This window comes from Chelonoidis abingdonii, chromosome 10 (genome assembly GCF_003597395.2).
Source record: "Chelonoidis abingdonii isolate Lonesome George chromosome 10, CheloAbing_2.0, whole genome shotgun sequence".
In the NCBI taxonomy this organism is placed as follows: Eukaryota; Metazoa; Chordata; order Testudines; family Testudinidae; genus Chelonoidis; species Chelonoidis abingdonii.
In genome coordinates, this window is record NC_133778.1 from 21,771,146 (window position 1) to 21,799,057 (window position 27,912).

At 39.7% G+C, this 27,912-nt stretch overlaps 1 protein-coding gene and 1 long non-coding RNA gene across 5 annotated transcripts; one reads left to right on the top strand and one right to left on the bottom strand.

The window, feature by feature from the left end:
- Positions 1–26,978, top strand: TYW5 (tRNA-yW synthesizing protein 5). Of its 4 annotated transcripts, none has more exons than XM_075070035.1 (9): positions 1–54; positions 2,354–2,469; positions 3,763–3,917; positions 8,662–8,731; positions 9,722–9,766; positions 10,380–10,517; positions 11,532–11,619; positions 12,201–12,317; positions 26,693–26,978. In XM_075070035.1, exons 3-9 carry the CDS (start codon positions 3,886–3,888, stop codon positions 26,872–26,874), a joined length of 672 nt encoding a protein of 223 aa, XP_074926136.1. In that variant the 5' UTR covers positions 1–54; positions 2,354–2,469; positions 3,763–3,885; the 3' UTR covers positions 26,875–26,978. The 4 variants fall into 4 exon arrangements, with proteins under 4 accessions (XP_074926136.1, XP_032649500.1, XP_074926135.1 ...); XM_032793609.1 differs by lacking the exon at positions 26,693–26,978 and adding an exon at positions 15,808–16,171; XM_075070034.1 differs by lacking the exons at positions 2,354–2,469; positions 26,693–26,978 and adding exons at positions 15,808–18,034; positions 18,895–20,736 and having other exon boundaries at positions 7–54.
- On the bottom strand, positions 20,354–26,878 carry LOC142047393 (uncharacterized). Its single transcript, XR_012656625.1, has 3 exons — positions 26,806–26,878; positions 20,732–20,819; positions 20,354–20,425 (listed from the first exon to the last, which is right to left on the bottom strand). It is a non-coding gene; the product is annotated as an uncharacterized LOC142047393 (long non-coding RNA).
- Positions 26,979–27,912: the final 934 nt, after the last annotated feature.

Genomic DNA, 27,912 nt, shown 5'->3' on the forward strand with positions numbered 1-27,912 from the left:
GCCCGGCACAGCGAGGTCAGCAGGGAGCGCTTTCAGCAGGACATTTACCCGCTGGTGAGGCCCGGGGGGAGGGACGGGTGTGCTCGGGGCGGGACCCTCCTCGCCCGCGCCCCGGGTACCTGACACCCCTGCTCTGCGTGGGCGCTGCACCCGGCCTGACTTCCCGCTCCGCGCTGCAGATTGCGGGGCTGCAGCTGCCCAGGTGCGGGGTTCAGCTCCCGGCCACAGGCTGGGTGTTAGGTCCCCTCAGATCCGGGGGCAGTGCTTGCACCTTCTCCCGGCAGTTCGCCTCTCCCGTCCCGTTGTCACACAGTCCGGTGCTTTGCGTCTTAGACGCCGGCCCCTGCTGGCTTCGCAGTCCCGCTGCTGTTCTCGGCTTCCCCTGCAGTTTATCCACTTGAAACACACTGTAAAACCGATCCTGTGCTGCCCCCACGCCCTCCAAGAGCGAGAGAGACCAGAACAGACACCCAGCTCCCTTCAACTGAGTCCAAAATGAGCGGGAGAGATTTAGTTGGTCTGTGGAAATCCAAGTATAGCCTCTACCCATCCTCCTCGTCGTGTCCCCTTTACAGCAGTTGTCTGGCTCTTTTGACACACTAAATAATTTTTTGATCCAAAATTATTGGAACTTGAACAATATCGAAGCCCAAACTTTGACACCCTTTGATTCTGGGTTTCCTGTTTTAACACGGACCTCAGAGAGAGAAAGAAAACAAGAAATATAACAAAAATCTAAAAATAACCGATTTTTTAACAACTGAAATGAAGAGTGTACAAGTTGCCTTTTAAAATGATTTTTCAAAAATGATGTAAACTAGAATGCCACTATAATACCGATTATAATTAAACAAAATAATGAAGATGCATGAGAGACTGTGGAGTGTGTTGCTTGTGTGGTATGTCAGTTTCTAAAAAGGGTTCTGATATTTTACAAATTCACTTACCTAATGGTAGCCATTTGACTAAAAAAATGGCTTGTGTTTCTAAACAGAGATGATATGGTGAGAATAGATGGGGAAAGAAGGAGGAGCTGCAGCTGTCATAAACAGATGGCTAAGGATTAATGTCTCTTTCACCTGCAAAGGGGTAACCAAACACCTGACCAGAGGACCAATCAGGAAACAAGATTTTTCAAATCTTAAGGGAGGGAACTTCTGGGTGTGTGTCTTTGTCTCTCTGTTGCTCTGGGCTCTGAGACTGAACTGTCTCTCTCCAAGCTTTCTAATCTTCTAAGTGTACGTACAAAGGTAGAAGACAATAGGTTTTTATATTGTTTTTGTATTTACATATGTGTACTTTGCTGGAATGTTTAAATTGTATTTCTTTTTGGGTAAGGCTGTTTATTCATTTTGTTTCTCTTAAGCCTATAGCCCTGTATATTGTCATCTTGAAGTTACAGAGCATTCTTTACTTTTTCCTTTCTTTTATTAAAAGATTTCTTTTTAGAGAACCTGATGGATTTCTTTCTTGTTTCCCTTGCTTTATCCCAGGGAATTGGGATAACTCACTAGGACTGGTGGGGGGGAGACGGGAGGGGGGAGAGGTAGAATCTCTCTCTATTTTCCTTGAATCTGTTTGCCTCTGGGGAAGGGGATTAGATTCAAAGAGTTTGGATCAGTAATCTCTCAGGGTAGCCCGGAGAGGGAAGCCTGGGAGGGGTAAAAGGAGGGGGGAATGGTCTAATCCTCCTTGTTTTAAGAATCCAAGGGATTTGGGTTCTTGGGGTCCCCAGGGAAGGTTTTGGGGGGACCAGAGTGTACCAGGCACTGGAATTCCTGGTTGGTGGCAGGCTATCAGATCTAAACTGGTAATTAAGCTTAGAGGATTTCATGCTAGCACCCAAATTTTGGATGCTAAAGTTCAGAATTGGAACAGAGATGCTATGACAGCAGCATAATTAGAAAAAAAGGGACATGCTAAGTATTTTTGTTGGTATTATTTAACAGTGATGTATGTGGTGTTCATATGAAATGTTTTCCTGGTAGTGGGATAAGTGAAAAATACTGGTGAGGGACAGATTCCATTATATGAAGTTGCTGGCATAGATCTTGAGGAACTGGAACAACAGTTCATCGCCTGGCTTGGCACAAGGAGATTGAGGAGTCTCCCTCACTAGGCTGAAAGAGGCTAAAGCACTGATCCTACATTGAGCTCCATGCAAACAGACCCTGCACAAAGCTCTATTGTCTTTTTTAAATGCTCAGTTGGAGCACAGGGCTTTGCGCACATACAGCTCAGTGCACATAACAGCCCCAAGCTGGAGTATGGTATGGAATAATGTCTTCTTTTAACCTATCCTCACAACAATCCCAGTTTGCTTAAGTGGTTGCATGGCTTCTCATCCTGAAAGTGCACTGCTCACTTTTCTGCCAGCTGGAATATGATGTAATGATGAGCTCAGTCCTGGATGTCTCCGTGTCAAAACTCCTACTGAAACAAGTGGGATTCTAATTAGTTAAAATTGGGGTATAGTTTGTGTTTGTTTCTTCTTTGTATGTTTTTGTTTTTGTTATAGCTACTGATGCAAGCCTGTCTGTTACTCCCTTGGAGTTTGGCTTAAAAATAAAAGGGGATAATTAACCTCATGTGTTCCTTCATCAAGCATGTTACATTAAAACCAGAAACTCATGAAGGCCATGAGCCAGCTCCACTCTGTTTCATCTAAAAAGTTATTAGAGAACTGAGTTTTTAAAGACTGCATATATAAAGTAAACGAACTTCTCCAAACCCACTATTTATAAACTGATTCATCAAATGAGAGAAAACAGTTTGGGACAATTCTGTAGTAATCAGGTGGTTTGGTTCCTTAGGACTTTACTTTAATTCCACCAGTCTGTGTCTTTGCAGAGAGGCTGGGTGGAGTGAGCATTGGGCTGGGAGGAAGAAATTGCTGGTTCCTAATTTTATTCTGTCCCTGACATCCTATGTGTCTTAGACCCCTAACCTCTCCCTCATTCAGTTTCCCTGACAGTAAAAGAATGATAACACCTATCTCATAGAATTAGTTAAAGATTAGTTAAAGTTTGGGCAGTGCTTTGAAAGTATAAAATGTGTGAGTGTGAAGTGTTCTTATAATTGTCACTGACCCCTTGGCTCTCTATGGTCCTGATCCAAAACGAACTGAAGTAAACAAATCTTTCCATTGATTTTAATGGAGAGTGAATCGTTGTTTAGGCTCTGCCAGCACAAGGAGGACTTAGCATGAGTGGAAATATCTCTTTGCATAGAGGGCATCCCTGGACAGTGTTAGAACTGGTGCAATATTGCCCCCAGCTCCCAATATCTGAGTCAAGGGGGTGGACTAGGGGCATGGGCTAAGTGCTCTACTAAGCCTTTTGAAGAAGAGCTATGCTCTACAAAGCTCTACTAAGCCTTTTGAAAAAGAGCTATGCTCTACTAAGCCTTTTGAAGAAGAGTTGAAGTTATATCAGGGCCTTGACAAACCCTTCCATGGCCCCAGAATATGGTGAATGTCAATGTTGGTTAAAGAACCTTTTCTCTCATTCCATTCCTGCCACAAGTAAAGGATTATAATAATAGAATCAGGCCTATGATTTCCCGGATTTTGTTTTCACACTCAGTGCACAAACTCATGGAGCCTTCTGGCTAATGTGCAACAGGTGTACGTATTCAATTGATTTGTTCTTGGACTTAACTTGACAAATTAGTACTGAATGTTTTTGTTGGATTCTGTCACCAATTTAATGACAACATGCCATGCCATGCCATGCCGTAAACCTGCTTTTGTTTACTTCTCAGAGAAAGCCAGCAGTGCTGAAAGGAATAGACCTGGGCACTTGCACAACCAAATGGACAGTGGATTACCTCAGCCAAACAGCAGGAACTAAAGAAGTAAAGATTCATGTTTCCACAGTGCCACAGATGGACTTCCTCAGTAAGAACTTTGTATATAGGTACTTTATTCCAAGGCTTCCTCTATTTTAAAGGGACATACTGGTAACTTTTAGAAACATTCTACCTTGCTTTGAAGTTTTATACAAAGTATACTCTTCTATGTTGCCTGGATCTGTTGGTATTACCACTCAGCAAGTTGGTGCTCTCTTGCTTTTTGTAAACTTACTAATTATAATTACTGTTTCTATTGCTATATACTGCATTAACTACATACGTTATAGAGCTTCTGTTTCTAAAGAAATGCTTTTGAATTCAGGTGCCACTGTCTGAAAGGTTGTTGTTTTTTTTAATTTAAAAAGGTAAAGATATTTCAGTACTAGAAGAAATATTTCATCACAGTTTTGTCCTTCAGCTGTGGCTTTGGAATTCATGGGTGTGTCATTATTCTCTCTCTCTTTTGGGGGGCGGGGGCAGTCCTAGATAGCAATTTTTTAACGTGCCCTTATTGTTCATGAAAGATGTCAGAATGATCAGGCCTTAAAAACTTGACCCTTTATTCACAGATGAGGTACAGTATAGGCTGTGGTAAATCAAATTTCCCCACATTCTCCTGTCAATACACCCCACTCCTAACAGCAGAGAGGAATTTTAAGAGTATTTGGGGGAAGACGATGAGGTGGTTCTGGAGATACTTGTAGGGAGCGCCTCCTGTGCATAAGGGGCAGCCTGGGAAGAACTGCAAAGATGTTTGTTCGGAAAAATTTAAAAGTGGGTTATGAAGAATGAATGAATGTAGGAGTCAGTGTTTCGATACTGTATAAACGTTAATAAGTAGCACAGGGATAGACTGTGAAGGGCCTAAAAGTGAAGGTAAGTAGTCTGTTTTTGAAATAATGAAGATGAAGGAGTTAATGGAGGAATCCAAGAGAGGGTTTGAGAGAAACTCTGTTGCAACAAGAACTTTGAAACTAGGCGTGTCATTCTGATTCTCTGATACCTTTTCAGTATTGATGATTATATTGTTAGAAGCTAGCGCTGCTCAGTACCTGAACTGCTTTGACTGCTGTTATGTTACAGATACGTTAGTTCAACAGACTTAGGCTGGAGGGATGTTAGCAATTAAAAAACAAACAACTTCAAAGTTTAGGGCAGTTTCTAATGTCCTCAAACTATGGAATATCACACATTTCACCAGCCCTTTAGTTTGGAGACAAGTCACAGAGAATGTCTAACGTCCTGAGAAACTCTTCATTAGATTTGTCCATGTCACATAGTTTACTAAAACGTAAGTTTAAGAAAGAAGACGTGATGGAATCAAATGTTCTACAGTCTGTAATGAGTGAACCCTGGTGTCACATTCAGTATACTCTTTATTCACAGCCGGTTGAACTGCTGAACATTTTGAAACTTTTTTGAACTGCAAATAAAATTGTCATACATCTTTGCCTCATATATATTGTTTAGTATTTATCTCGCTGTCCAGGGAAAAAAATGAAACACAAATAGGCATATAAACGGGAGATGCAATTTAGTATCCTTGCATTTTCCTTCTAACGGTCTGATCTTGCAGGTCCTAATGTACTTTCCTGACATTATGCGTGTAAGTAGTTCTGTTTAATTCAGTGGTGATATTTCACATGCATAAATTTGCTCAGGTGTGTTAGGTTTTGCAGATTAGGGGCTAAATTTGCATTTTTTTATATGGCATTATGGAGATGCTCTCTATCTGATCTTTAGAGTTGTGAAGTATTTGTGACTTTCACCACTTTTAGAGGACTTGGGGAACTCAAAACCTGTATTCATATCTGTGGGGAAAATAAATAAAATTACTACAAGAATAAAAATGCTCTCATACAAAGACATCATTATGGCCAGCTGAGGACCTGATCCAGACATATATTTAGTGCAAGCAACTCATGTTGCTTTTAGTGGGAGGTGTAGTTGTTCAGGCTCTGGGGGTCTGATCCACTTCCATTAGTGTCGATGGGATTCTCTCAGTCGACTCCAGAAGCTGCTGGATCAAGCTTTTCATGAACATGAATATAGAAATTGTATATTGTCAGGGAAATGGTCCATCTAGTCCTTTATTTGACAATGGCTAATACCAGATATTTCAGAGGAGTTGTAAACCCCCTGTAACTGATAACTTTGCCTGTGGGGAAACTTTCTTCCTAACGCTGGGCATTTAATTGTTCTTACGTTCTGTGAAGCTTGAAATAAATTGCTATATACAGCATGGATATTAGCCAGTACCAGCTAGTAATTTGAGTGATCTTTACAGCTTGGGGGAAAAAAATCTTTCCTGATGAATGAGAGATTCAGGATATTTAACAATAGGCTGATTCCTGAGAAGTGTGCATCATATTTGTCATTGTCTACTTTGAATCTTATGATAAATAATCTGTATTAGGTTCTAGTTAGTTTTTTTTTTTTGGTATATACGTTTATTTGTTGTTTTTTTTTACCCCTACCCTCTTGCTGTTTAAAAAAAAATCAAAATTTAAATTGTAGTGGGGTGGAACTCAAATGAGCTGGTGCTGATAGATGCTATAAACATTAGTAACCGCCATAAAATAATCCATTTGGTACTTGTGACGTTGCACTCCATAGGCTTTATGGAAATATGCTCATAAATATGACATATCTGGAATATGCTTACACTATGGTGTCATTAGAATGCTTGTAATCTATTAAGTGTGTTCATCCTATTTGTTTGCATGTATTATTTCTATATCTGGAGTTAGGAGAATAAGATATAAACTTGTATCACTGGTGTAAACATATTAAGTGGAGGCTATTAAGGGTGCTCCAGAAACAATCAGTTGTAAATGGTCTTAGTTACTTGAAAGCCTTCCTGTGTACATGTGGGCCAGTCCATGGGGAATGGAGACTAGGGGTCTTACGGTGACATGTGACCATGTCACCTGATAATGAAAGCCATCTTAAATCTGGTACTTTTCCATTTAAAAGGAGGGCTGAGGACCTAGAGAGACAAAAGATTCCCGCCTTGTGCCAAACCTATAAAAGGGGTGGATCAGGACAAAAGGGTCTTCCAGTCATGAGAGAGCCCCTGCTTACCACCTGAGATGTCTGCTGGAACTAACAAGGACTGTACCGGGGAAAGGATTGGGCCCAGACTAGGAAGGCATCTAGTCTGTGAAAGAAACTTATTGGAACATCTCTGAGGATGAGCTATTACCTGTAATCAGTTTCTTAATGTATTAGGGTTAGACTTGTGTGTTTTTGCTTTATTTTGCTTGGTGACTTACTTTGTTCTATTATTACTTGAAACCTCCTAAATCCTACTTTTTATACTTAATAAAATCACTTTTGTTTATTAATGATCCCAGAGTAAGTGATTTATACGTGGGGGAGCAAACAACTGTGAATCTCTATTGGTGTTATAGAGGGCAGACAATTTATCAGTTTACCCTGTATAAGCTTTATACAGCGTAAAATGGATTTATTTGGGGTTTGGATCCCATTGGGAACTGGGTGTTTAGGTGCTGGAGAAATAACCTGCTGAGCTGTTTTTGGTTAAAGTCTTCAGCTTTGGGGGTATGGCCCAGACCCTGAGTCTGTGTTGCAGCAGGCTAGTGTGTCTGGCTCATCAAGGCAGGGTTCTAGAGTCCCAAGCTGGCAGGGGAAATGGGCTCAGAAGTAATTTCAGCGCCTCCAATGACAGTCCCAAGGGGGTCCCTGTGACCGAACCCATCACTGTACTATATGCAGTTGTTTTGCTCCAGTATCAAGCATGGCCAAATGCTACAATATCTGTTCAGGCAAAGGTCTATTGAAGACCAGATCTAGAGACCTTTAATGTTTTATGTTTGTATTGACTCTGTACCAGGAGCAAACTTAGCAAATATGTATCTGTAGAAACCATTATTTATTGCAATATCTGCTAAAGTTGTTAAAGAATTGACATTTTAGGAGGACCTCCTCACTCTGTGAAACTGACAGTCATCTAGGACTTGATTCTACTTCCATTGACTTCAGTGGGTCTGGGCTTGGAACGTAGGCCCAGACCTCCAAAGGTACTTAGGCACCTAACTCCCATTATTTCAGTGGAAGTTAGTTTCTTAAATACCTTTGAAGATTTGGGCTCTAGTGATTTCTTTTTAATAGGAACTTACTTGAAGCTGTCCTCCCAGCTGAAAAGCTAAAGTTCTTTTCCCTGTAGAATCATTGAAAGAAGCAACTTCAGGAGAATTAATTTAAAAGATAGGAGGTTGGGACTATTGTAAATGTAGGTTTCACCTGAGGCAGCATATATAAAACACAGACCCATTTATTCAAAAAAGTCAGCACAAACTATGACCCAGATTTTCAAAAATGCTCATCACTTATAACTGGGTTCCTGTTTGCAATAGAGCTTAGTTTAGGCATCTAAATTAAATGCCATATTTTTCAGAAGAACTTGGCACCCAGCTCAGCTGCTCCCATTGAGCACAAGAGTTTGAGCAAAAAAATTTTGGATAGTGAGCACTCTTGAAAAATCTGATCCCAAATAATTATCTTTTTACAAGCTGACTTACAGCCAAAAATATTTGGATCTAGTATAGGAACAATCTGGATAAGAATGAAAGATTTTTAAATATGATTTTTATCTTGGCAGTTATTTGACATCCTGTTGCAAACAATTGTTAGTCTATATGATGATTTTTTAAAACATTAAATCATCTGTCCTGCTACATTGTTATAGCAGAGACATGAATTTGATCTGGTACTAAATATTGTGTGTCCAGTAGTTAAATAATTCATTGTTACACTGATTAGCATTATGAATTTTTATATTTTCAGAACATTGCCTTTTGATGTATTTGTACGGAGAGCAGCTGAAGTCAAACATAACGAGTACTTTATATCTGAGGTAATTTCCTTAAAGTGTCACATCTTCTTTCGTTAGTTATTTGGTCACTATATTGAGATTTGGTTTAAAAAAAATTTTTTTTTTTTTTTGTTTTAGCATAGCACTTAACCTTAAAATTAAGCATGCCTTGCTGGATTGGAGCTCAAGAGTTCATTCCTCATGTGTACTGTATAACTGACTACAGTGGGCTTGCTTGTGTGGCCAAGGACTACTTTATATGTGTAAAGGTTTCAAGATAAGGGACTAAAAAAACACATTATGTTTAAACTAGCAACTGTATGTGTTAGATATTTTAAAAGAAGTAAATATTCAAGTGTTTAGTTAAGCTATAGCAACTATCAGAGGTACAAAGTAAAATACAGAGATGTTACAACATACTCATTGATTAAATAATTAATGAGTAGATATCTTAACATAACTGTGTCCAAAAATTATTGAATGGTTTGTGTGTTAATAGGAATTCACCCTCTCCCAAATAAATCTAGTTATACAATGTTTACATAGGAGTAGGAGCTAGGCTGCTCCAAATGATTTTTCAAATATTCCTTCCATCATTTATTTGTAACATGCAGTATGTTCTGAAATACATTGTTGTGATTTCCTGTGTCAGTGTTCTGAAGGGTTTAATTTCTACATATGCTCTATTACTTGATAGACTCAAAGCACTGTTGAAGTGGCTGACAATTTGTGATCTAAGTCTCCATATGGAGCAACATGTGTTTTATACCCTTAGATCTTTCCCGGCCCCCTTGAATTTGCCTGTTTCATTTAATTAACATATTTTCACTTTGTTCCATTTCTTCAGGTAGCCAGCAGGGAGCAATAGAAGAAAGGGCAGGATAGCAGAATAGCTGAATTTGTAAATGAGATTTAGTTGTACCAAATTTTAATGAGGCTCTTCATTAAACTAATGAGATGGTCAAAGCTCTGTGTGTTCTAATTCTTTGTTCTTGCATGCTAATGATCATTCTCTTTTGTGTTTGTGTTAAGGATGAGAAATACTACTTGAGATCATTGGGTGAAGACCCACGAAAGGTGAGTAACTTGGGACTGCAAGGCACGTGTTTCAGAGCAGCAGCTTAAAATCTTTAAGGGATGTATTCTGATCTTTTGCCTTTACGCAAACACACAACCTTTTTGTCTTGTAAATTAATTTAGGCCAAAAATTTTAAACATGAGTGCTTAAAGTTAGGCACTTAAATCCAAGCTTAGCTGATCACTGAAGGACCAAGCCTCCATAAGAGGCTTTCTGGATGCCATACAGCTGCCATTATGGTTCCTATGCCTCACCTCCCATCACTCAGCTGTTGGTATAAAGAGATTGATCAGGAGAACAGTAGCATAACTGGGGTATCCTGATGATCCCTGGCTGCTGTAGCATCCCCTCAGAACTGTTGTCAGATAGCTTAAATCAGAGCAGCCCTCAGGCTGACCTAACATATACTGAGGACAAGACCAGCACCCAGATGGCTGAAGATTGTGTGCAAAAGGCCCCCTTATGTCCAAACCCCCAGCAGTGCCAGGTGCTCCTTGGCCGCAGCTAAGGACCTAGCCTGTATGATGTAACACAGTCATGAGCTAATCCACTGCTTTCACTTCAAATATATGATTTTATCTGGAACATTGAACTATATCCCTTTTGATTCAGGATATAGCAGATATCAGAAAGCAGTTTCCTTCATTAGCAGAAGATATTCGAATCCCAGAATATTTTGAAAAGGAACAGTTCTTCTCCAGTGTCTTCCGCATCAGCTCAGCAGGACTGCAACTCTGGACACACTATGATGTAGGCAATCAATCTTTGTGCCTTTGTTGGCGAATTGTGTGGATCTCATTACAGGATTGGGGCACTAGGTTACAAGCCCTACAGGGGGCAGGGGCCTGCTGGTGGTTAGAGAGGTACCTTGCATACTTTTGGGTACTAGGTAAATAACAACTGACTTTAGGTATTGTATATTTTAAGTATAGCTGCTATTCTAAGCACATTTTGGTTCTCAGTTTATTTCCCAGTCCTGAAACCCTTGCCTCATATGAGTAAAAATTGCAAAACTGGATTTTTGGGTTTTACTCATTGTTTTAAATAGCAGTCAAGAATCAAAAAACAACCTCTCAACATTGCTGGCTTCAGTGGAAGTGAAGCTATGCAGTGCCTTGCAGAAGTAGCTTATTTTGCTACTCTGCGAGACCCTTTCCTTGCTAATCTATGTGGTGGGTTTTCATGCTCGTCTGCTGTAGTTGATACCACATATTTGTCTAGTAAGAGCCTATCATGTGATACCAAACAGGGTTAGATACAGGAATATTATGTTGTGTAGTTGAGCAAGTGCAAAACCCATTGCTGTTTATTAGTGGCTGGTCAGCAAAATGAGGTAAGAAGGCTGTTTGAAAGATGGTAAAAGCACTTCTAAATATATTCTGCCTTACATTTTGCTTTGCTAGATAGTCAAGGCAGATAATTGCTTTGAATTTTTAACAATAAATCTTGTAAGTTCTAGTTTTAAAGAAAGAAAAAAAACAAGTAAAAGTTATTGAAAAGAAATATGGAGAGGCAGTTTTTCCATTTATAATTAACATGTGCCAAAAATGTAAGATTAAGAGTGAAAATATATGCCATATGATTCAGATTTTCAGGGTAATTTGATATGGAGTAGCAATTTTTTTTTTTTAAACACGCACACACAGCTTTTAATATTGTCTTTGTTTTCCTGGCATATTTTATATAACAGAATGATTTGCCCGTTCTTCTCTTGTATAACATCTATCTGCTGTTTATGCTTATAGTATACTGTTATCTTTTCAGATAATGGATAACTTCTTAATCCAGATAACAGGAAAAAAAAGAGTTATACTATACAATCCTCGAGATGCACCGTATTTGTATTTATCAGGTATGTTCTTGTCATACACATTTAGTTGAGTTTGGTGTACTCAGTTCAGTTTCCAGTAGGCAAGTGTCCCATTATATATAAAAACCTTTGCCATAATTGGCAACTCTGTTAGAAATCTCAGCAGAGGCGCGACATTGACTAATCTAGTCTCTCATTTCTAACAGTATCACTCCAAGTTAGTGTTGAGGAACATTGGTGGGATAATTTAGGGGAACTTGCACTCCTGCTGCCCATGCTCAAATTGTTATGTGGATTAATAAAGCATTCTGATTCTTAACTGCATAGGAATAGAGGGCTGTAACTAGGTTCTAATAGAGTTCTTCTACTGTCTCAGTGAAATTTGGCTTTGGTGGCTATTATGGTCAGTGAAAACTCTCTGGTATCAGTAGGATTGTACTTGTACTTGAAATGTGGCACAGAGTGCCACATTCAACCCAAGTGGAACTCAGTTCAAGTCAATAAGTTCCACCAGGGTTGAATTTGGCCCAATAATTGTTATATCTTAGAGTGTTGTGTTAACTTAAATTGGCTGGTGTTAAAAGAATTCATGAATGTTTATTATTTTGTTGAAACTTCTTTAGGCACTAAATCAGAGATTCTAAATGTGGATAACCCAGACCTGGAGAAATATCCCCTTTTTATGAAAGTCAGGCGCTATGAATGTTCTCTTGAAGCAGGCGATGTGTTGTTCATTCCGGGTAAGTGACAAATCGCTCTGGGCCACATTATTTTTAATAATTTTATTTTGTGAATCCTCATTTCCACATGTGAATTACTTATTTATAACTCTCCATGCAATTCTAGATGTGTGACACTTTGCATATGACCAAAATTATACTCTTATTTGACTCATTGTGTGTATATTTTAATAGCCTTACCCTGTTAAAATCAATTTGTCCCTTCCCTTCCCTGACATGGCTTCTTTAGATTCAGGGAATGGGCACTTCATTCTTCTGTAGCTTTAACATTTTCTCACTTCAGAAGTAAGAGGCAAATGACATAATGTCCATTAGGGATGGAACAGTTAACTCCTTACATTTTTTTTTATTACAAATTGTCAGTTTTGAAAATAAAGTCAGAATATTTTCTGTTCTAAGCTGCTTCTAACTTTCTTCAACAGTAGCAAATACAAAACTGCTTGCTGTGCAAGGTGAGACAGCACCAGGGATCAGGAGCAGGCACCTGAATTATTCCTGCTGGCCTACCCATCTTTTAACTGACCTCATTAGCACTTTGCAGGATCAGAACCTGAGACTTACTGAAGTATTTAAGAGGGAAGCAATGTAAAGGGCAGTTCGTCTCTAGGCAATGAACAAAGAGTAATCCGTTAATTACAAGTGATCATTTAAAACCCTAATCCTGGAAACACTGATGGACATGCTTACCTTTGCTCACCTAAGTAGTCCCATTGAAATTACTGGAACTCCTCACCTGCTTAAAGTTAAGCATATGTGTAAGTGTTTACAGGATTGGGGCTTGGACCTACAATCTTTGTGTGTGTGTTAATTGTAATTGTAGTGCAGTTCTAAGCAGTATCTAGGTCATGGATATGGGAACAGGGAAGAATTATTATTATTTGTAAAACCATGAATTTCAACTACTTTATGAAAAAATTGGACCTTACTTTATCATTCTCTGGCTTAGATAAATTCATATAGGATAGGTCCATCAGTGGCTATTAGCCAAGATGGCCAGGGACACAGTCCTATGCTGTGGATATCCCTAAACCTCCAACTGCCAGAAACTGGGAGTGGATGATGGGGGATGGATCACAGATAATTGCCCTGTTCTGTTCATTCCTTCTGAAGCATTGGGCATTGGCTGGTGTCAGAAGACAGAAGGATCATTTATCTGACCCAGTACAGCCATTCTTATGTTCCTATTAAGGAAAATGGGGATAGTTATATAAGAGACAATATATATACACCAGGAACAAACTTGTCATTCAGCTTTTAGCTGGCCACTGGTGTGTTCATTGTGATGCAGTTTTTTTTTAAAAACCCAGACTTTATATTCTGTAGATTAGTGGAAGATGTTTCACTTAGTGGAAGGTGTTTCCTATTCCTCCTTTCTTTTGATATTTGTGTGGATTGTGATGTAGATTTTATGCAAAATCTGTTTGTTTTGTTTAGTATTCATCACTTTGATTCTTACTATGCAACATCACTCAGTGACGTAGGAATTACTTTAAGAAAACATTATATCTAAATTTTGAACAGAATTAAAGAAGATTACCTTGCAGAGAGAACTGACTTTGTATAGTTAGCTGTGATGTTCCAGATTCTACAAACATTTGCACGCGTTTTCTCTTTGATCTAGGCAGTGTAGAACTTCCTATCTGACTCTTGTCAGCAATTTTTTTCAGTTTTGAATCAGATATGCTAAAGCATTATTGATCTTGAAAACTGATACTTATTTTATGTTACTGGATCTTTATCTGTATCAATGTATTTTGCAGCATTTAAAAATATATTTGCTTCTGCATTAGGTTGGCAGATATTGTAAAATAAGACTGATAATTAAAAACACTCAAGATAAATGTCACAGAAAAAAGAAGACTTTAAGTGGCACCATTTTATGTGAATGAAAAGAGTCTGTGTAGCGGTCCTTGGCCGTCCCTCCCTGTCAGTCTCTGAGAGAGCTCACTATGTTGTGCCTATAAGTGCAATGCTCAACAGGGGAATTAGGACTCAAAGGGCTCTGTGCAGGGCAGAGCAACAAGCAGGCTATGGGTTCTGGCTCTCTGGGCAGGGCAAAGTAACAAGCAAGCTAAGGGCTCTGTGAGTAGGAACTGGAGAGTTCCACCATTGGGTGGGCAGGGATCCCACCGAAACACTGACCTAGATTCTGGCAACACAACTGGACTAATGTCTGGTATCCCTGGGCTACTTCCTATTACCCCTTCTGAATATTTCTCTGGCTCCTGGAATTTCTCCATTTCCCAAGGGTACACGGCTAGCAGCAGTCCTGTTACTCCTCTAGGTACTGGTCAATCAGCTGTCCTTGGCGCTGCAGCACTTGGCAGCGGGCGAGCAACATCTACTCCCTTCCCCAGCTCTTAAACTTCCTATCCGGACCCCTGCATCCAGTGGGGTGGGAGATGGGGGGGACAGGTGTGGCAAGGTATGGTGTGGCTGGTTCACTTCCGCCCACCAGGGGGTATATTCCCTCCCTGTCCGTCTCGGAGGAAGGCCACGCCCCCTCACTACAGTCCAGAATTTCAGAAAATAGGATTGTTTGGTTTGATTCTGATCTCACATCAGTGTTACTGCGCTGTCTTAAATGGAATTACTGATTTACATTGTTATAAATAGCTTAAAATCAAACTTTGTTTTAAAATGGTAGGTTTCAAATATAACTGTATCCCAAAAAAACTGTAGCAGAAACAGGCATTCTTCGAGAACAATAGCGGAAGATTGACTCAAGGAGGTGAACAATGCAGACCCAAAAAACTGATATGTTCATTTCACTAAATATAAAACAAGTAACAAAAACAATATTCCAAAATTGAAATGGGAGAACTAATGCAATGCTGTAGCTTTCAAGTTATAGCTGACACATGATACATATGACACACACAATTACAAATACAGGCAGTCCAGACAAAAGTGTCTCAAATGAAAAATCCTTACTATTTGCTGGACCATCAAAACAGTAGCTGTAGATGAGAAGAAATTTGCACGGCTGATACTGACTGATATTGGTAATCTAAACTGGCATGTTGAGAATCCATGCAAGTTAAGGTTCTAATTTTGCAAATGTGTATGCAAGAGTGAAGTTGTTTGCAGGAGTGGAGCCTTTAAAGATTTAAGGCTTAATCCTGCACTCTTTACTTATGCAAGTATTCCAATTCAAGGTAATGGGATAAATGACAAGAATAAGGGACAAAGAAGTAAGCCTGTTGACCCTGATCCAGCAAACACTTACCCACTTGCTTACCTTTACATTGACTTCAGTGGGACTACTCATGCATAAAGTTAAGCATGCTTATAAGTATCTTCAGAATCAGGAACTCATTGTTTGATATGCTGTAGCATATGATGTAGTGAGTCAGAAGTACCTATACATAAGTGAATGTCAGTGATTATGTCAGTTACATTCAGTCTGAGAAGGTTCAAACATCTTTGTTGTAAATGAAATCAAGTTTTAAATGGCAGTTCATCTTTTTAGACTTTTTTCTTCCTACAGCTTTATGGTTCCATAATGTAATTTCTGAAGAATTTGGAGTGGGAGTGAATGTCTTTTGGAAGCATCTTCCTTCTGAGTGCTATGATAAAACAGACACTTACGGAAACAAAGATCCTACCGCTGCTTCCAGAGCTGTGCAGATTTTGGACAGGGCTTTGAAAACACTGGAGGAACTGCCTGAGGAATATAGGGATTTTTATGCCCGGAGAATGGTTTTACGCATCCAAGAAAAAGCTTATAGCACTAACTATGAATAAACAGTCAACAAGTCAACCAAATTCTTCTGAAAGTAGGGAGAAGTACAGATATGGATACTGTACCTGAAGACACTTTGAGAAGACTTTGATAAAAACAGTAGTGCTCATTGTTTGTGGATGAATACTTATTTCATAGCCCATAGATGTTGTTTTAATAGATCCCATTTCTACTAATCCACATGCAGTGTAGTCTGCTTGATGCAGCTGAGGGTCTCATCTGTACAACAGTAAGGGGTCAATTTAAAATTATATATATACACATATACATACACACCCACCCAAGTTTGTGTTATTTAGAACAATCATTTTGTTTCCGGGGGTAGTTTACTTTCAAATAACTATTTCAGAAAATAAATATTCCTGAATAAGACCTAGAGCATTGGCAATTTAAATTCTGTTTTAGATCCTGGTGTCTTTTTCAGGGTGGCTGCTGAAAAGAATGTTCCAGCCCAAATGGGTTATTCTCTAGAGTAGTGGAAACTGTTGATCTGTGGGACTTGCACAGCTATAGGAAAAGGCAAGCAACCAGCCAGGTTTCTTGACTAGCTACCTCCCTTTCCTCTTAATTGTGGGGTGATGAGAAGGAGCTGTGCTCTTAGCAGGACCCAGTCAGGGACAGCAGGTGTATTCCTGTGGTTCTTCTCAGCAGAGGAAAGGAGAGAGAATGCCCTGACTGGCTTGTCTGGGTTGTGTGAGTATGTATTTTGCTTACATGCATTAATTTTTAGTTTGAGTAGGGTATAAGCTAAAGTGGCATCTCTAGATTTTTTTTCTTTTTAATTTCCCTGATTTGGAATTATTTGCAGACAGATTGAATCAACACAAGTCTAAGAAATGGGATTTGTTAGAACCTAAAATGGATGTGAAATCTGGGGCTCCCAGCCATACTCCAGCTCAGCTGAGAGCTGTACTAGAACTGAGTATTGAAAGTTCACAAGTGCTGTCTGTCAAACCTATACAATTCAGGCTCCCTAAAAAGTCAGAGTGAAGGTTAGTTCAATTTCCTTTATGTGGGGTGTGGAGAGAGAGAGAGAGAGAAGGGAGTGCTTGGGTGGTTATAATCAGCAATTCCTTTTACGTGTTGAGGAACCACTGGTCTGATAATCAGTGTATAAAATACTTCCAGACTGGAGCCTCGTGATTTCTGGATACTCCAAGAGGAGCACTGTTTCCTACACCAACACTCAGTAAACAGGGGGCAGAAATAATGGCTGGAGAAACTTATGCAGATATTCTGATGCTTGGACAGAGTCAACTACACATCTCTGGCTGTCTTCATTTGAAAATATGCTCTCTCACAAGATAAGGCTTAGAACTTAACCTCAAGCAGTCTTTTACAGTGAAGTATTTCAATATTAGCTCACTTGGCTCTCTGGGCTGGGTTCAGAGAAGGCATGCAGGGACTACTAAATGCATCTCCCTTAATCCCAGCTCAGACGGTAAAAGCTCAGTAAAGACACCATCAGCTCTGAAAAGGTCCAAATAAGCTGATTGCTCTTGGCATGGTTACTGCCCTTGTTCTGAAAGATCTTCCTCTTAATGCTTCTATAACTCAGTCCTATGAGCAACAGCCTGGAGCAGACACAGAGTATCCCCCCAACTTCCCCTTGTGGAAGGACATCACATCACAGACACCAACAGGAAAGCAAAAACTACAGGCAAAGTTTATGCCAATTTTTTTTTTAAGTTAAGATTCATGCTATAGCTTAAAGAAAAGGACCTGCCAACTTGCATGGTTTTATTATATAAGGAGCCCTATCTCCACAGCTGTTGCTGTTATACCAAACTGCATTACTGCTGACAGCAGCCAGTTGTAAATCAGGGTGAGGTTTTTATTCTACAGCTATGGGATTTGAGAGGAAGGCCCTGGTAATATTGTCATAATATGGAATCAGTTGGGAGCACTTCAAGGACTCTCCGCTAGTTAAGATGTATTGTGTGACGATATGAATAGAAGTAGCATCTGTCAAGTTGTCATAAACAGATAGCTAAGGGTTAATGTTTCTTTACCTGTAAAGGGTTAACAAAGGGAACCAAACACCTGACCAGAGGACCAATCAGGAAACTGGATTTTTCAAAGTCAGGGAGGGAATTTTTAGACTCTGAGTCTTTTGTTTGTCTCTCAGCTATGAGAAGCTTCTTTCTTCTTCTAATCTTCTGTTTCCAACTTGTAAGTACAGGTAGAAAAACAATATAGGCTTTTATGTTGTTTTGGGTGTATTTACATGTGTGTAACTTGCTGGAATGTTTCAAATTGGATATCTTTTTGAATCAGACTGTTTATTCATATTTTCTTATAAGCAATAGCCCTGTATTGTCATCTTGATACAGAGTTTATATTCTTATGTCTTTTTCTTTCTTTTTTTTTATATAAAGCTTTCTTTTTAAGTCTTGTTTGAGTTTTTCTCTCAGGATAAGCTCGGCAGCACCAGGGAATTGGTGGGAGGGGGAAAGAGAGATAAAATCATCTCTGTTTCCTTGTGTTTGAGGTTTGTCTCTTTGTGGAAGAGAGGGGACAGGCTTCTTGGTATTGTGATGTAAAGAGATTGCATCAATACTCTCAAGTTAGCCCAGAGAGGAAAGTCTGGGTGGGAGAGGGAGGGGGAAGGGAAGTGGAGTATTTCCCTTGCCGGTAAGACTCAGAGCTTCTGGGTCTTGGGGGTCTCTCCAGGGAAGGTTTGGGGAGACCAGAGGGGGCCAAAACCCTGGAAATTTTGGATGGTGGCAGCGAGATAAGATCCAAGCTGGTAATTAAGCTTGGAGGTTCATGCTAAGCACCCAGATTTTGGATGCTAAGGTCCAGATTTGGGACAGAGGCTTACGACACAAGTGGACTCCATTCCTGGGAGACAAGCCTGTTGCTTCCTGGTGGATGGAGCTATAATGTTGCTCTTGTTTTGTAAGATGAATAATAAGGGGACATCTGACAAATATGACATGCTACCATTGTCCATTTAAATATCTCTGTTACTACTTACAGCGTAAGATAAATGTAGCTGAGGTTTTGTCATTTATCTGCCATTTAGGTTGGTCTGATACTTCCAACAGTGTTGAGAATTGTGACTTGTCAAAAGCTGTTAGCAGGACTAAAGAGGTATGTGCCACTAAAAGACAGAACAGGGGCTTCCTGCAGAAGCTTGGCCTTGCAACACTGTGCAGATTATTCATCTAAATCCATTTTTGTTGGCAGCTGTAACTTAGAGAAAATAACTTCCCACCATGTGTATGGGCACAATGCCATCCTAATGAATAGGCATGAATGTAACCAGCCAGGCAATCTTGATGTGCATAAGTTATGCATACTGAGGGCAGAACTGCAATCTGAGAACACTGAAGCACTCGATTCCTCTAAATTTCCACTTCTGTAGTTAAAAGAACTGCAGAGATAGATAAGGGGAGGGAGGAATTAAGGTAGGATTTCTGCATCCAGGTACTGGACTTGGAAAGGGCTCAAGGACTCTCTCAGATTGGAGCAAAGGATTTTTGGAAAGGGTGTGCAGAGCATCCTGGAGGCCTCTTTGGGAACTGGGGAGAAAGAGAAAGCAGTGTCAGGCTGGGGGCCAAGCTCCACCACAGAATCGCTACCTCATTCTGCATCCACCTGTTTTCCATTCTGGTAATTCTGGCTTCACTTGCTCTCAGCCAGACATCAGCAGCTTTCCAGAATGCCAGCCCACAGAGCTGCAGGGGGCTGCACTGTTCCTTCTTCCTCCGTGCCCAGCTCAGTAGGTCATTCTAACTTCTGCTGGCCAACTATACCCAAAGGAAGAAGATCAAGCTTGACCTAGTGGTTGGTGTCCTCCTTCGGTCACCTGAGCCACAAAGCCATGGCTGGGCCCTCTAGGTGCTGCAGTAATACAAATAATTCATAAGGAAGGAAGGTTGCCTCAAGTAGCAGTCAACATGTTACTGATCTGTGAGTCTCAGAGCTTGTAGGTAGGACAATAGTTTTATGGGGGACAGAGGAGGAAAGACTTTGGGGCTGGGCAATAGAAGACAATGTTAGGTTGGGTTCACTTTCAGATGTTTTGTAACTACAAGAATCCATGTTGGTTCCAAAATGGAGTTTTATGCCCACATGAGCTACGGATTACTTTTCCTGCTCTTTTATTTCTCCTGGAGTTCTAAACAACTTCCAGTCAGAATGTTTAGTTTTTTTCCTTTTCCTAAGGGGTTTCCCAGAAGGGGTTTCCTGCCTTTTCTAAGGGGTTTCCTGGGCAAGTGTATAAAAGGCTGCCCTGGACAGGGCCTCAGGGCTGTCCATCTGAGTGACTGTCAGGGACGGTCATGAGTCTCACCTGCAGGCATCTATCCATCCTAGTAGTAGAAGGGTTAGGGATTTTCTCCAACAGCTTCCTCACCTGTAAAAAGAAGAGAGAAAGAGAAGAAACAACATCTCCCAAGTGTCCCATCTGTTCTGCTTTCCCGTGATCCTGAAGGAACATCAAGGTACTCCTTGCAGCTCCTCTCCAAAGGCTTGCCATTAGCCAAAGGACTGAGGTCCCAAGCATCTGCCGTCGCTTAGATCTAGGAAGAAGGTTTTTTTTTAATTTGTTTATTGGGTTGAGTTTGGAGGGTAATCACTGTATCGCACCATTTTGCTGTTTATTCCCCTTTTTATCTGTCCCACTCTTTGTTATGAACCCTTCAATACACTTTGATTTTACCTTTATTAATTGACTCCTCATTATTTAGGGTGGGATGGGTCGGGAAGGGATCCTACCAGATGACACACGCTGGACAAGGAGGCTGAACCTAGGGAGACAGAAAGCATAAGGGTCTCTTGTCTTTATACACACACACTCTCCTTTTGCCTTTCTGTCCTTTTTCCCTTCTAACAAGAAGGAAGGGCCCTGTGGATTTTAAATGCCCTTTCTCCTGCTGCTGTCCCCACTGGTGGAGGTGTTAAGGTTTTCTATAGTACTAGTTACTGTAGCATCTAAAGGCATGCCTTAATGGCTTCTAGGCCACAATTGCAGAGCCACAATTATTCAGGATGTAGTTTTGAAATATTTTTCTTCGGTGGTTTTTATTATAAGTAAAAATTCTAACCCCAAATTAATCCTATATGTAACATCATTGCAATCAAGGGCTAAGATGGCCCAATGTGGTGTTTGAAATAATTCTCTTGTTTAGTATAGCATGAAGTTTTGGTGAGGTCACAGAATATTTCAATATGTGAACCAAATGTTATAGTAAATGCAGCTATCTGTCTTACACAAAACAATTAATTTAAACATGCTGTCCACACAACCTGTCTTAAAGTGGCACCATTACATCTTTATATTTAAAAATAGAAACTGATGATGTCCTCTTGCTTCTGGCAACACTAACTCCCATTCCCCCTCCCCTATCAGTGTTCTGGTGGAGCTATTTAGGGATGAATCATTTCCTCTCTATGGCCTCTGTAGTTTAAGGCCTCTCTACAGATATTGCCAATAAGGGTGCCAATTGTGTTGTGGATACTTGTCTAGTAGAAAGTAGTCTGAGATTACCCACAATTCCAGGCAGGTCAATAGAAAAGTTTACAGTTTACCACTGCTTGCATGGTCCCATTTTGAACGGGTATCTTAAATCCTCCTTTTTATAACTTTTTTTTTTTAATGAAGCAATGATCATTCCTTTTCTTAAGCCTATCATCTGAGAGCACTTGTTATCATCTGTTTTTTTTCTTTTGTTTGATGCTGACCTGATTAGTTGTGAAAATCCTGAAGCTACTATGTAGAAGTAAATTCAGCTTGTTTCACCATATCATATATTGGTGTAAAACTGAAGTAGCACAGTGGTGGATTAGGTCCAACGTGTTCAAGGAATAACTTCAAGCTAAGATAAATTAGTGAATATATATCAACCTAAAATCACAGTTGCTAAAATAATATGCTTGGAAGTGGACATGTTAGTGTTGTGTGGGATTTTGGCCTTCTGGGTCCCAAAGCAAAATGGAATTTTGCCACAATAAACCAGGAAGTTCTGTGTTTGGGAATTTACCAAAATGTTATTTTTTGTAACCTAACTACACAAAGAATACTAAAAAGAAATACTTCAAATAGCATATATAACATAGCAATAAAGATGGATGATACTGTCATAAGAGAGGTGAAGCTGAGATAGTTAAATGTAGGCAACCTCCCAAAACACTCATCAAAAGTTGGCCACCCCCTTATGTTTTGTTACACTGCAACAACATTGGTGACTGACACATCTTAAATGTAACTGATTTTATTGCTAACCAACATCTGGAAAGAATTTAAAACAATATTTACCCTTGGTGGGTTTACAAAGGGCAACTCTTGATTTTAGATGATATCCATTATGTATTTTTCTTAGTCTAGTTGCCATGGAAAAGAAAAAATCAAATGAAAAACATGCATGTCAAAATATAAATGTCAGACTATTAGCGTGGGCTATCTAAACTAACCATCATAAAGCACTGAGCTGGCTGAACAATGTGACACTTTAAAAAATGAAATAAAAACCTCATGTAATGGAATGTCCAACAGACATTTATATATTCATCTCCCTTACCTATCTTTCTGTTGACAGGACTGAAGTTTGACCCTTGGTGTTACGCAAACAAGTCATGAAAATATTTAAGATCAGACATAGACAAATAGGGTGAGCCCTTCTAAGTGCTTAGGATGAAACTCTACTTGCTTCACTGATACAAGTAGTCCTGTTGGGGGGCTAGTAGCATAAGTAAGGCAAGCTGGATTTTACCCATAGTGCCTCTTATACTAAACTCTGTTAACAGCACCAATGGCCATTATTTCACCACTTCAAAAATTATTACTTGGCAGGTTTGTCGTTTACTCTCTGTACACAGATGTCACTTCCCAAATCCCTGAGTGTGAATGTGTTTTTCCGGTTTAGGTCTCTGGACATCTTGTAAATGCACTGCATAGGCTAAATATGTTACAGATGCACAGCACCCAGTGGCAGTGTATGTCCTATAGTGCAGCTTATATACAAGGGCTCGACCCACAGGACATCAATAATAAGTGCAAATTCTTCTAATCATAATGGAAAGAATACATGAAATCCTACAATTTCCAAAGATTGATTGGAGTGCAAATACATGTACGCTTCCTCCAACTTATTTTTGAGACAGCTAATGGTGTGGGGGATAGATTCTGGTCTCTGTCTGAAAGGTCTGACACGTGTTAATCTCTCACAAAGAGATGGAGCAGCAGGGCCTGCGAGCAGACTATTTCTTTTTCTGGTGTTTGTGTTGTTAACACATTCCTATTTAACATTTTAGAGTGGATTAGAAGCACTAAGACAAAAGAACAGCTCGCTTATGCAAACCACCCTGCTGCTCCGTATGGTACTATGCTCAAGCAAAAATTAGAGGGTATAACCTGCACTAATGCATATTTGTATCGTAACTGACAATTTTTGCTGTGAAAGGATTTTTTGTGTTTCACAGGTCAAGCTTAAAGCTTTCATTACAGAAACTCAACATATTTCCAGCAATAATGGCTGGGGAACAGAAGTTTTGCTGGAATGGACTTAATAACTTCATGTGGTAGCCACTCCTTTGAAAACCCTGCTAGAGCAGTAGTTTTCAGCTTGTGGTCCACGGTCCCCTGGGCGTTCGCACACTACATCTAAGATTTCCAAAGGGGTCTGCACCTCCATTTGAAATTTTTTAGGGTTCTGCAAATGAAAAACGGTTAAAATCCACTGATTTGCCTTTCCCCAGTTTTGGGATGCCTACTGCATTAGGTCCCTTGACCAAATTTTGGTAAACTTTGCAATAAGACTTCCTTTGGTGACAGCAATTTGGAAAAGTCTGGCACTCCAGTGCTGAAAGGAACAAGACAACAGCAAACAGAAGAGCTCCCCTCAAAATCTGTTAGAAGAAAACAAAACTCCTTTTCTAAACTCCTTAGAGAGAGATGTTTGCTTATATTTGAAATGGAGACCTTGAAAGTAGAATGATATAACTGCATCCACATGAGAGGCTGCAGTTTCTAAATCTATATAGTTAAATCTGTACAAAAACTGTAGACCAGCCCTTTGACAGATAATAAACAAAGGTGCTGACTCATCGTGACTGTTTTTAGACAATTGTGAAGCAGACATGCCAAACCCATGGGGAAAAAAACAAACAGAAATTGGACTGTTTCTGGCTTAATTGGCTTGAGTTGCTTGTTAGGCTTGTAGCTTTTTCTTTTTTTTTTTTTTTTGATCAGCTCCTGGCAAGGGGGGAGAGAGTCAAGGGTTCACAGCAGGCCCACCGCAGTCCCAGACTGAACACCGGGGGGATCTAGTCCCATGGAGTGTTAGGGTTCTTAGGGATTGGCTTGTTTTGAAATGGGATTAGCTTGATGTTTGGCTTATTGTGGAAGTCGGGGTGCTCATTTACCACATGAAAGTTGGCAACTGTGTCATGAAGGCATTTCTTAATAGAGGATTGGTAAGGCGTAATGTTTGCAAAGTGCTTTGAGTTCTTTGTCTGAAATGTACTGTAGAAGTGGAAAGGAGTGTTACTGTTCTGTGAGATATCTTTTGAAAGAGTTACCGAACTCAAGGCTCCTTTGGAAGGATATGAGAGAGCCTGAGAAAACAAGAACACAGACCTGCCTGTTTGCATGGAAAATGTTATTTGAACAGGTAGGAGAGCTTTCCATTAAACCAGTCCAGAGCCAGTTTGTACAAAAGAAATGCACTTGAGAACTGAATTGCTGTTCCGCTGACGGATAAGCCATTGCTGGACTAAGAGCATGTTTCCTAGAGAACACTTGGTGTGTGGGTGGATATTAAAACAGGGAGCTGAGTTTTCATTGAGAGAAAAGGTGTACTCCACCATGAAGTCAACTATCCACTATGAGACTTTTGTCTTGAATATAGTCAATCAAAAGGGTTTCTTCTAGACCAGGGGTAGGCAACTTATGGCATGGGTGCCGAAGGCAGCACACGAGCTGATTTTCAGTGGCACTCACACAGCCTGGGTTCTGGCCACGGGCTGGGGGTGGGCTCTGCATTTTAATTTAATTTTAAATTAAGCTTCTTAAACATTTTAAAAGCCTTATTTGCTTTACATACAACAATAGTTTAGTTATATATTGTAGACTTATAGAAAGAGACCTTCTAAAACCGTTAATGTATTACTGGCATGTGAAACCTTAAATTAGAATGAATAAATGAAGACTCAACACACCACTTCTGAAAGGCTGCTAACCCCTGTTCTAGATTAAAGGATATTAGTCATTTAGATCTGTTTAAATTCAAGTATTACTAGTGGAAGGATGGTGGTGGGAATTGTAGTAATGAAATGCTTGTTACTATATCTTTTATATCATTATGGAATATAAACTTCGTATCACAAAGGAGAAAACAGCATGGGGCTGTCTTTTCATAGTGCTCAGCACCTACAGTTTTAGTGGAGAGTTGCAAAAGAGCTGTGCTCTCATTTAGGCACTTAACTGAAGTGGTCAAAGTGCTCCTCTCACAGCCACATCCACTGTTCTCAGTGGTCCCAGTTCAGGAAGGCACTTAAGCACATGCGTAAGTGTTTTCCTGGATAGGGTTGCTTTCCAGAGTCAGGGCCAATGGGAGCTGTTGGATGCTAAACTCCTTTGTTAACCTGGTCTATGTTACCTTCATGGAAAGGGTTAACATTTCCATAAAGTGATTTCAACTGATCTTATTAACAGAATGCTTAACAACTTCCTAATATACTTGCACATCTGCGAGCCCCTACTGAGTTCAATGATTAAATTAAAACTACTAGAAAGCTCTCATTAGAAATGTTAATCAAACAGTGTGGTGACTAAGTGGCCTTCAGTTGGCACTAAATTACTGCTTGAAGTAATATTAGTAATGTCAGTTATACTTCCACCTGTAACACTTGTTCTACTCCAGCTTCCTCCTCCCCCCCCCGAAAAAATTAAACTTTAATAGTCAGACTTCAGTTCAATCAAAGTAAAACATCACCAGTCGTTTAAATGAATGTCACTGTCCTACATTTCTGGCATTAAGTGTAGTTAGGTTGTAAAGTCTACCTGAATCCCTAAATCTTTGCTAATGAAGCGTGCTGCTTTTTGGAACACAATTTGGAGGGAACACACACACACACACACACACACACACACACACACACACACACACACACACACACACACACACACACAGAACAGTTTAGGAGATTTCTTTTGCTATAGCTAATGAAATTGGATCACAGCCTGTTGAGTAATTGTTTTTGTTTTTGTTTTACACACACACCTTGACGAAAAATAACTTTCACTAGTAATTTTTGGAAACAGTAACTTTTACATCATATTTGAATTAAAATAAAAAAGATGAACACTCAGTTCTGAACTACGTATTTAGTCTATAGCTAACAACATTGGGAATCTGATTTAGGGCTAACTCCCCTTTTACCATTATGAATCAAGGTTTTCTGAGTTCATCCAGTGAAGTATTTATACTGTATATATGGCACGTTTCTTGAACAGGAAAACCGTAAAGGATGCAGTAGCTTCAATTACATAATTTCTGAAATATTAAGGACAAGATTTGTTGAAATAACCAAAGTGAATCTCTTGTCCAATACAAGATGCACAGGTTGTTCTCAAAGAGACTCAAATATATTTTACTTTTAACTGTGTCTCTTTACAATTCAGATATGATGGGAAACATTTTACTATCAGCTGGAGAAGAAAAGAAAAACAAAACCTCATTCCAGGCAAATGAAAGGCACAACTATTTTGAAAAAAATCCCAACTCATTCACCCACCCACCCAATATTTATTTCCTTGTAAGAAGCTGGTGTGGAAAACCCCATCCTGGAATGCTGGCACAGTGAGCAACCTCCTCTTGATCTCTGCTTACAGCTCTCACATCTAAGCTCCAATCTCTTTAATTCTCTATTTCAGTTAAACAAACTCGCTGTACCTCCCCAAGAGAACATGAAGGAATGGGGAGAGCATTAGAGGAGGACATATTCAAACACTCTCTCACAAACAGATGCTTCCTTTTCAACATTAATAATAATGGAAATTATATTTGTACTGTGGGCTCTCTCCGGACTTGAGCTTTGTTTTTAATACATAAAGTACAAAATGAGCTAAATCCAGCAGTAAGCAAACTAAGCTAATCACAGATCACAAAAACCTGGAGTACTTTGAAAAGATATTAAGCAATCAAGATTTTGGTTCCCAGTTGATGATATGTAAATGGATTTACTAATTACATTATTTTGAACTTTTGGTGTGTCAGCCCTGCTACACAAGCAGGTCACTGGAGACATTATGCTGTTTGCAACTAAAGATCAAAACACTCTCCAGGGTTCTTTAGTATCAGCACTCAATCCAAATCCTCAGGTTATTCGCCCCTCCCCCCGGAATATATCACCATTTCTTTTGTCTGTTCTATCATGTCTGTCCAAAACAGAAGATTTTTCATTTTGCTTAAATCAATAACCTTTGGGACTATGTTGAGGTATCATATAAAAAGGTAGATATGAAAGGGAATTTAACCCCTCCCCATTTTTTTTCAGGGTTGCTAGACAAATGGATGCAGAGGAATAAAACAAACAAGGATAAACTTAAGTAACCAGGACAAGACAGCACCATTCTTGATTTATATTCCCACCCCGTGTTTTCCTGAAAGTTGAATGCATCTCTTTAAAAGTACATATGTGAGGTAAGCAGTCTGGTGGGTGTTTATGGAGAAAAGGGAAGAGATAAGTAGCATAGCTAAGCTAAAATGAATTAAGATCTCATCTTGTAAATAGCCCCCTCTGGGTCCTGGTAGCAGAACAGAGGTGGGATTAGACTGGATGTCATTTCAGTCTAGTACTGAGCTACAATAGTAGTGAACTGTCAGCACCACTTCATGCTAG